At 50.6% G+C, this 9,940-nt stretch overlaps 1 protein-coding gene across 1 annotated transcript; it reads right to left on the bottom strand.

Moving 5' to 3' along the window:
- Positions 1-283: 283 nt before the first annotated feature.
- On the bottom strand, positions 284-2,058 carry LOC138361671 (uncharacterized; the record flags this gene model as incomplete). The annotated part of the gene is made up of 3 exons (XM_069320880.1): positions 1,427-2,058; positions 1,264-1,320; positions 284-1,080 (listed from the first exon to the last, which is right to left on the bottom strand). Coding segments are annotated over exons 1-3 (1,011 nt in total), but the record flags the coding sequence as incomplete, so codon positions are not given.
- Positions 2,059-9,940: the final 7,882 nt, after the last annotated feature.

Below are 9,940 nucleotides of genomic sequence, written 5' to 3'. Positions count from 1 at the left end.
TATGGTTAATAGTCTTTACAAATTTATCAAAATCCTTGATCAAACAGAGATGCTTGCCTTCTAATAACAACAAAGGGACTTTATCGGCATACTTTTCTTGGCTTTTCCTAGCTAAACTAAGATAGTATCTGTTACTTTCATGAGTTATTGTATAAATATAAATAGAAATTTTGTTAAGCTTCTCTATTTTCTTAAGGTTATCAAATGATACAGGGAATCTGATTTCATCTGCCCATACTACGAATCTTCTACACCATCGAAGGTTTTTGTAATACTTTCTAACGTTTTTTATAGTCCTGCCCAATGCTAAGTTTTTATACGCTGCAATGCACTGTAACAAACACTCATCTCCTTCACTTTCAGGATTAAATACTGATTCTTTACCCTTTAATTTTGCAGGATATGGTACGTAAGATCCAAGGTGCATAGGGTGGCGAATATATGAAAAATTAATGGCAAAGCCTGACATGGAATGAATTCCTACACTTGAGGATTGGACATTTTTTAGGCATTCGTCAATTTTAGCAGACATTTCGTCAACCCATGAATTTACAAGAACTTCTACCTCTTCCTGTGTAACAATCTGTGTTTCGCCTCTAATTGAAAATACTTCATCTAATATTTCATATTGATTGTCGGCATGATTAAGTTTTTGCAAAATTAGGCTTACATCAGGGTAAATGTGAAATGAGGGAGGGAATTCTTCCTGTATTTGTCTGAACTGATTGTCTATATATTCTATAAAAAATTCCCTATACCTATTTATATATACGCTGGGGTCAGCGTCTAAATGTCCGGGAATGGAGAACGAATGTCTCGAGAAAGAACCTTCGAAATGGTTAATGACTTCTAACACTCGCGGAACAACGTTATCTAAGTTATGTACCTCTGGGGAATCTGGAGCGTTGACTTCTTCATCTGATATGTCGTGAACAGGGGGTTGATTGTCTTCTTCTTCTTCATCTGAAGATGCATGCTGGTTGCCGTCTGGCGCATCTTCTTCTAGCTCCTGGGACAGCTGGGGTTGACTGCGTACAGGTGTGCTCCACTCAGAGGGTTGGGTTGAATCCAGGGGCGATTCTGTAATATAATATTAGCAATGAATAAACATTAAGAGCAAAACACATTTGAAAACAATAAGAGGATTTGAAAACATTAATAGGAAAATATTGTGTAAATAAGAGGAATTATTATTAAGAGGAAAAACATAAAGTTTAAATAAGAGGAAAAACTGAATTACAGATAAATAATAATATTACTTACGAGCTGGGATGTTGATTCCACCAAGTATGAGATTCTCTTGATCACGAATAGGAACTCCTGTAATGGAAATATTTTTGTATGAGTACTTATTACTTGTTTATACACTTGTTAAAATATACAATTAATAACTTTTAAAATTACGAAAATTATTGTGAAAACGTACGGTTATTTATGATGCGACGGCGTTTGGGTGGAGGTTCAATGACGTTTCTGGCTTCGGTGGGAGGTTCCTGGTTAACGGAGAAACGACAGTATGGGCAGGAAGTAGAACCATGAACTGAAATGAAAATAACATATATAAATTGACTGACTGTATGCATGTATGTGTGTTTCGGATATATATTTTCTTTGAAAGTTTATTGAATGTGCGAGAAAAAGCGGTACTTACGATTTGCACAATAGAGTTGTCCGCAGCTGGTACAGGTTACGTCAAAATGTCCAGGCGGTGTAGGCCCGTTGCATCCTATACAGTATAGTCTGCATTCTTGAAGAGCGTTGATGGACATTTCACCTAGGCATGTTAAACACTGAGTTTGACACACATGCACGATTTCGTTGTTGATAGGAGACAGGCACAGAGGACATACTGACATGATGATATGACTAGGCTAGGGGAACCTTGTGAACAGGATGAAGATTGAATGTTGACTGAAAGTGTAGGCCTCTGAGACTTTGGCGATCTGAGGGGGGCCCCTGAATGAGCGTAATAACGATAGTGTGCCCCTGAGTGAGCGTTTGGCTGTTTTATTAATAGCGAGAATGATTGGCGAATACTGGGAATAAACTCTTTTATTATAAATTGTGTAAACTATGAATTAGATGACTAAATAAATTATAAATAAATAAATAAGTTTTATTAACGCTTAATGTATATATATAAATTATTACGGTGGCGAACGCCGACAATGACTGGTGGATGTCTGGGGCAGGTAATCAGGTGATGATTGCCTCGGGCAGATAGCCTGGGGCAGGTAGCTGGGGCCAGCTTAGATAGTCTCTGAGGCAGTTTTCAGTATTAAAGGTTACATTGAGATGCTTCGGTTGATTTGTATAAAACTGACTGGTTAATGAAAAAGGAATAAAATATTAGTATGTCAGAAAATAGGAAGAGGGAATAATATGAAGAGGAGAGAGAGAGAGGAGGGAGAGAGAGAGAGGAGGGACGGTCCAGATATTACGGATAAGATAAGATAAGATTAAGAGCCGACTGGCTGGCTGGGCGCAAAGTAAATAAAGGTGATGCGACAGATTGCGAGGTAAGGGGGAGAGGGAGGGGGGTGTGATGTACGAGACTTGAAAACCATGACTTACATAGGTGATTTTCTAAATTTATATGAATAACTAAGGCTTACATAGACGATTTTGTAAGTTGAAAACATGTAAAACATGTCCGTAGAGTTCTCCTGGAAGCCCTAAAGTGCTACACACGATATTTGAATTTCTCCCATAAGGCCTTAACAAACTTCTAAGTCTCGGAAATTATTTTTCTTATAAGAACTTTAGCAAACTCGTATGACATTATTTTTCATTATAAGAATTCCCTAATTCCAAATCTGTGACTCCCCAAATTCGCCTGAAAACCCTAAAGCGCTACACACGATATTTCTGACCTGAAAACCCCCAAGCGCTACAGGCGATATTTGGTCTGAAAAAATGGGGACCTGTGGCGCTTACACCCCACAGGGGTCCTCTGCCCAAAAAAAATGGGGACCTGTGGCGCTTACACCCCACAGGGGTCCTCTGCCCAAAAAAAAAAATGGGGACCTGTGGCGCTTACACCCTACTACTGGTGTGAGGGTGAAGGTTGGTGTGTGGGAGAAGGTTGGTGTGAGGGCGAAGGTTGGTGTGTGGTTGAAGGTTGGTGTGAGGGTGAAGGTTGGTGTGTGGGAGAAGGTTGGTGTGTGGGTGAAGGTTGGTGTGTGGGTGAAGGTTGGTGTGTGGGTGAAGGTTGGTGTGTGGGTGAAGGTTGGTGTGAGGGTGAAGGTTGGTGTGTGGGAGAAGGTTGGTGTGAGGGCGAAGGTTTGTGTGTGGTTGAAGGTTGGTGTGAGGGTGAAGGTTGGTGTGTGGGTGAAGGTTGGTGTGTGGGTGAAGGTTGGTGTGTGGGTGAAGGTTGGTGTGTGGGTGAAGGTTGGTGTGTGGAAGAAGGTTGGTGTGTGGAAGAAGGTTGGTGTGAGGGCGAAGGTTGGTGTGAGGGAGAAGGTTGGTGTGTGGTTGAAGGTTGGTGTGAGGGTGAAGGTTGGTGTGAGGGAGAAGGTTGGTGTGTGGTTGAAGGTTGGTGTGAGGGTGAAGGTTGGTGTGAGGGAGAAGGTTGGTGTGTGGGTGAAGGTTGGTGTGAGGGCGAAGGTTGGTGTGAGGGAGAAGGTTGGTGTGTGGGCGAAGGTTGGTGTGAGGGCGAAGGTTGGTGTGTGGTTGAAGGTTGGTGTGAGGGTGAAGGTTGGTGTGTGGGTGAAGGTTGGTGTGTGGGTGAAGGTTGGTGTGTGGGTGAAGGTTGGTGTGTGGGTGAAGGTTGGTGTGTGGGTGAAGGTTGGTGTGAGGGTGAAGGTTGGTGTGTGGAAGAAGGTTGGTGTGAGGGCGAAGGTTGGTGTGAGGGAGAAGGTTGGTGTGTGGTTGAAGGTTGGTGTGAGGGTGAAGGTTGGTGTGAGGGAGAAGGTTGGTGTGTGGTTGAAGGTTGGTGTGAGGGTGAAGGTTGGTGTGAGGGAGAAGGTTGGTGTGTGGGTGAAGGTTGGTGTGAGGGAGAAGGTTGGTGTGTGGTTGAAGGTTGGTGTGAGGGTGAAGGTTGGTGTGAGGGAGAAGGTTGGTGTGTGGGTGAAGGTTGGTGTGAGGGCGAAGGTTGGTGTGAGGGAGAAGGTTGGTGAGTGGGCGAAGGTTGGTGTGAGGGCGAAGATTGGTGTGTGGTTGAAGGTTGGTGTGAGGGTGAAGGTTGGTGTGTGGGTGAAGGTTGGTGTGTGGGTGAAGGTTGGTGTGTGGGTGAAGGTTGGTGTGTGGGTGAAGGTTGGTGTGAGGGAGAAGGTTGGTGTGTGGGTAAAGGTTGGTGTGTGGGAGAAGGTTGGTGTGAGGGTGAAGGTTGGTGTGTGGGTGAAGGTTGGTGTGTGGGAGAAGGTTGGTGTGAGGGTGAAGGTTGGTGTGTGGGTGAAGGTTGGTGTGTGGGAGAAGGTTGGTGTGAGGGTGAAGGTTGGTGTGAGGGTGAAGGTTGGTGTGAGGGTGAAGGTTGGTGTGTGGGTGAAGGTTGGTGTGAGGGAGAAGGTTGGTGTGAGAGCGAAGGTTGGTGTGAGGGCGAAGGTTGGTGTGAGGGTGAAGGTTGGTGTGAGGGTGAAGGCTGGTGTGAGGGCGAAGGTTGGTGTGTGGGTGGAGGTTGGTGTGAGGGTGAAGGTTGGTGTGAGGGTGAAGGTTGGTGTGAGGGTGAAGGTTGGTGTGTGGGAGATGGTTGGTGTGAGGGCGAAGGTTGGTGTGAGGGAGAAGGTTGGTGTGTAGGTGAAGGTTGGTGTGTTGGTGAAGGTTGGTGTGAGGGCGAAGGTTGGTGTAAGGGAGAAGGTTGGTGTGTGGGTGAAGGTTGGTGTGTGGGTGAAGGTTGGTGTGAGGGAGAAGGTTGGTGTGAGGGCGAAGTTTGGTGTGTGGGTGAAGGTTGGTGTGTGGGTGAAGGTTGGTGTGAGGGAGAAGGTTGGTGTGAGGGCGAAGGTAGGTGTGAGGGAGAAGGTTGGTGTGAGGGTGAAGGTTGGTGTGTGGGTGAAGGTTGGTGTGAGGGCGAAGGTTGGTGTGAGGGTGAAGGTTGGTGTGTGGGTGAAGGTTGGTGTGTGGGCTAAGGTTGGTGTGAGGGTGAAGGTTGGTGTGTGGGAGAAGGTTGGTGTGAGGGCGAAGGTTGGTGTGAGGGCGAAGGTTGGTGTGAGGTAGAAGGTTGGTGTGTGGTTGAAGGTTGGTGTGTGGGCGAAGGTTGGTGTGTGGGCGAAGGTTGGTGTGAGGGTGAAGGTTGGTGTGTGGGTGAAGGTTGGTGTGAGGGCGAAGGTTGGTGTGAGGGTGAAGGTTGGTGTGAGGGTGAAGGTTGGTGTGTGGGCGAAGGTTGGTGTGAGGGTGAAGGTTGGTGTGTGGGTGAAGGTTGGTGTGAGGGCGAAGGTTGGTGTGAGGGTGAAGGTTGGTGTGAGGGTGAAGGTTGGTGTGTGGGTGAAGGTTGGTGTGAGGGCGCAGGTTGGTGTGTGGGTGAAGGTTGGTGTGTGGGCGAAGGTTGGTGTGTGGGCGATGGTTGGTGTGTGGTTGAAGGTTGGTGTGAGGGTGAAGGTTGGTGTGTGGTTGAAGGTTGGTGTGTGGGTGAAGGTTGGTGTGTGGGTGAAGGTTGGTGTGTGGGTGAAGGTTGGTGTGAGGGTGAAGGTTGGTGTGTGGGAGAAGGTTGGTGTGAGGGCGAAGGTTGGTGTGTGGTTGAAGGTTGGTGTGAGGGTGAAGGTTGGTGTGTGGGAGAAGGTTGGTGTGTGGGTGAAGGTTGGTGTGTGGGTGAAGGTTGGTGTGTGGGTGAAGGTTGGTGTGTGGGTGAAGGTTGGTGTGAGGGTGAAGGTTGGTGTGTGGGAGAAGGTTGGTGTGAGGGCGAAGGTTTGTGTGTGGTTGAAGGTTGGTGTGAGGGTGAAGGTTGGTGTGTGGGTGAAGGTTGGTGTGTGGGTGAAGGTTGGTGTGTGGGTGAAGGTTGGTGTGTGGGTGAAGGTTGGTGTGAGGGTGAAGGTTGGTGTGTGGAAGAAGGTTGGTGTGAGGGCGAAGGTTGGTGTGAGGGAGAAGGTTGGTGTGTGGTTGAAGGTTGGTGTGAGGGTGAAGGTTGGTGTGAGGGAGAAGGTTGGTGTGTGGTTGAAGGTTGGTGTGAGGGTGAAGGTTGGTGTGAGGGAGAAGGTTGGTGTGTGGGTGAAGGTTGGTGTGAGGGCGAAGGTTGGTGTGAGGGAGAAGGTTGGTGTGTGGGCGAAGGTTGGTGTGAGGGCGAAGGTTGGTGTGTGGTTGAAGGTTGGTGTGTGGTTGAAGGTTGGTGTGAGGGTGAAGGTTGGTGTGAGGGAGAAGGTTGGTGTGTGGTTGAAGGTTGGTGTGAGGGTGAAGGTTGGTGTGAGGGAGAAGGTTGGTGTGTGGTTGAAGGTTGGTGTGAGGGTGAAGGTTGGTGTGAGGGAGAAGGTTGGTGTGTGGGTGAAGGTTGGTGTGAGGGCGAAGGTTGGTGTGAGGGAGAAGGTTGGTGTGTGGGCGAAGGTTGGTGTGAGGGCGAAGGTTGGTGTGTGGTTGAAGGTTGGTGTGAGGGTGAAGGTTGGTGTGTGGGTGAAGGTTGGTGTGTGGGTGAAGGTTGGTGTGTGGGTGAAGGTTGGTGTGTGGGTGAAGGTTGGTGTGAGGGTGAAGGTTGGTGTGTGGGAGAAGGTTGGTGTGAGGGCGAAGGTTGGTGTGAGGGAGAAGGTTGGTGTGTGGGTGAAGGTTGGTGTGAGGGTGAAGGTTGGTGTGTGGGTGAAGGTTGGTGTGTGGGTGAAGGTTGGTGTGTGGGTGAAGGTTGGTGTGTGGGTGAAGGTTGGTGTGAGGGTGAAGGTTGGTGTGTGGGAGAAGGTTGGTGTGAGGGCGAAGGTTGGTGTGAGGGAGAAGGTTGGTGTGTGGTTGAAGGTTGGTGTGAGGGTGAAGGTTGGTGTGAGGGAGAAGGTTGGTGTGTGGGTGAAGGTTGGTGTGAGGGCGAAGGTTGGTGTGAGGGAGAAGGTTGGTGTGTGGGCGAAGGTTGGTGTGTGGGTGAAGGTTGGTGTGAGGGCGAAGGTTGGTGTGAGGGAGAAGGTTGGTGTGTGGGTGAAGGTTGGTGTGAGGGTGAAGGTTGGTGTGAGGGAGAAGGTTGGTGTGTGGGTGAAGGTTGGTGTGTGGGTGAAGGTTGGTGTGAGGGAGAAGGTTGGTGTGAGGGTGAAGGTTGGTGTGAGGGTGAAGGTTGGTGTGTGGGAGAAGGTTGGTGTGAGGGCGAAGGTTGGTGTGAGGGAGAAGGTTGGTGTGTGGGTGAAGGTTGGTGTGTGGGTGAAGGTTGGTGTGAGGGAGAAGGTTGGTGTGAGGGCGAAGGTTGGTGTGTGGGTGAAGGTTGGTGTGTGGGTGAAGGTTGGTGTGTGGGTGAAGGTTGGTGTGAGGGAGAAGGTTGGTGTGAGGGCGAAGGTTGGTGTGAGGGTGAAGGTTGGTGTGTGGGAGAAGGTTGGTGTGAGGGCGAAGGTTGGTGTGAGGGAGAAGGTTGGTGTGAGGGAGAAGGTTGGTGTGAGGGTGAAGGTTGGTGTGAGGGAGAAGGTTGGTGTGAGGGCGAAGGTTGGTGTGAGGGTGAAGGTTGGTGTGAGGGAGAAGGTTGGTGTGTGGGTGAAGGTTGGTGTGAGGGTGAAGGTTGGTGTGAGGGTGAAGGTTGGTGTGTGGGAGAAGGTTGGTGTGTGGGTGAAGGTTGGTGTGAGGGAGAAGGTTGGTGTGTGGGTGAAGGTTGGTGTGAGGGTGAAGGTTGGTGTGAGGGCGAAGGTTGGTGTGTGGGAGAAGGTTGGTGTGTGGGTGAAGGTTGGTGTGTGGGTGAAGGTTGGTGTGAGGGTGAAGGTTGGTGTGAGGGTGAAGGTTGGTGTGAGGGAGAAGGTTGGTGTGTGGGTGAAGGTTGGTGTGAGGGAGAAGGTTGGTGTGAGGGTGAAGGTTGGTGTGAGGGAGAAGGTTGGTGTGAGGGTGAAGGTTGGTGTGAGGGAGAAGGTTGGTGTGAGGGCGAAGGTTGGTGTGAGGGAGAAGGTTGGTGTGAGGGCGAAAGTTGGTGTGAGGGAGAAGGTTGGTGTGTGGGTGAAGGTTGGTGTGTGTGTGATGGTTGGTGTGAGGGAGAAGGTTGGTGTGAGGGTGAAGGTTGGTGTGAGGGCGAAGGTTGGTGTGTGGGTGAAGGTTGGTGTGAGGGAGAAGGTTGGTGTGTGGATGAAGGTTGGTGTGAGGGAGAAGGTTGGTGTTAGGGTGAAGGTTGGTGTGTGGGTGAAGGTTGGTGTGTGGGTTAAGGTTGGTGTGAGGGAGAAGGTTGGTGTGAGGGTGAAGGTTGGTGTGTGGGTGAAGGTTGGTGTGAGGGAGAAGGTTGGTGTGTGGGAGAAGGTTGGTGTGAGGGCGAAGGTTGGTGTGAGGGAGAAGGTTGGTGTGTGGGTGAAGGTTGGTGTGTGGGTGAAAGTTGGTGTGAGGGAGAAGGTTGGTGTGAGGGCGAAGGTTGGTGTGAGGGTGAAGGTTGGTGTGTGGGTGAAGGTTGGTGTGTGGGTGAAGGTTGGTGTGTGGGTGAAGGTTGGTGTGAGGGAGAAGGTTGGTGTGAGGGAGAAGGTTGGTGTGAGGGCGAAGGTTGGTGTGAGGGTGAAGGTTGGTGTGTGGGAGAAGGTTGGTGTGAGGGAGAAGGTTGGTGTGAGGGAGAAGGTTGGTGTGAGGGTGAAGGTTGGTGTGAGGGAGAAGGTTGGTGTGAGGGAGAAGGTTGGTGTGAGGGCGAAGGTTGGTGTGAGGGCGAAGGTTGGTGTGAGGGTGAAGGTTGGTGAGAGGGTGAAGGTTGGTGTGAGGGAGAAGGTTGGTGTGTGGGTGAAGGTTGGTGTGAGGGAGAAGGTTGGTGTGAGGGTGAAGGTTGGTGTGAGGGAGAAGGTTGGTGTGTGGGCGAAGGTTGGTGTGAAGGAGAAGGTTGGTGTGTGGGTGAAGGTTGGTGTGTGGGTGAAGGTTGGTGTGAGGGTGAAGGTTGGTGTGTGGGTGAAGGTTGGTGTGAGGGTGAAGGTTGGTGTGTGGGTGAAGGTTGGTGTGAGGGTGAAGGTTGGTGTGTGGGTGAAGGTTGGTGTGAGGGTGAAGGTTGGTGAGAGGGTGAAGGTTGGTGTGAGGGAGAAGGTTGGTGTGAGGGAGAAGGTTGGTGTGTGGGTGAAGGTAGGTGTGTGGGTGAAGGTTGGTGTGTGGGTGAAGGTTGGTGTGAAGGTGAAGGTTGGTGTGTGGGTGAAGGTTGGTGTGAGGGTGAAGGTTGGTGTGTGGGTGAAGGTTGGTGTGAGGGTGAAGGTTGGTGAGAGGGTGAAGGTTGGTGTGAGGGAGAAGGTTGGTGTGTGGGTGAAGGTTGGTGTGAGGGAGAAGGTTGGTGTAAGGGTGAAGGTTGGTGTGTGGGTGAAGGTTGGTGTGAGGGTGAAGGTTGGTGTGTGGGTGAAGGTTGGTGTGAGGGTGAAGGTTGGTGAGAGGGTGAAGGTTGGTGTGAGGGAGAAGGTTGGTGTGTGGGTGAAGGTTGGTGTGAGGGAGAAGGTTGGTGTGAGGGTGAAGGTTGGTGTGTGGGTGAAGGTTGGTGTGTGGGTGAAGGTTGGTGTGAGGGTGAAGGTTGGTGTGAGGGTGAAGGTTGGTGTGAGGGTGAAGGTTGGTGTGAGGGAGAAGGTTGGTGTGTGGGCGAAGGTTGGTGTGAAGGAGAAGGTTGGTGTGAGGGAGAAGGTTGGTGTGTGGGCGAAGGTTGGTGTGAGGGAGAAGGTTGGTGTGAGGGAGAAGGTTGGTGTGTGGGCGAAAGTTGGTGTGAGGGAGAAGGTTGGTGTGAGGGAGAAGGTTGGTGTGTGGGTGAAGGTTGGTGTGAGGGTGAAGGTTGGTGTGAGGGAGAAGGTTGGTGTGTGGGCGAAGGTTGGTGTGAGGGTGAAGGTTGGTGTGAGGGAGAAGGTTGGTGTGTGGGCGAAGGTTGGTGTGAGGGAGAAGGTTGGTGTGTGGGCGAAGGTTGGTGTGAGGGAGA

The sequence above is a fragment of the Procambarus clarkii genome, unplaced genomic scaffold (genome assembly GCF_040958095.1).
Source record: "Procambarus clarkii isolate CNS0578487 unplaced genomic scaffold, FALCON_Pclarkii_2.0 HiC_scaffold_593, whole genome shotgun sequence".
NCBI lineage: Eukaryota > Metazoa > Arthropoda > Malacostraca > Decapoda > Cambaridae > Procambarus > Procambarus clarkii.
Note: the sequence above shows the minus strand (reverse complement) of the source record. Positions and strands in the feature narration are given on the sequence as shown.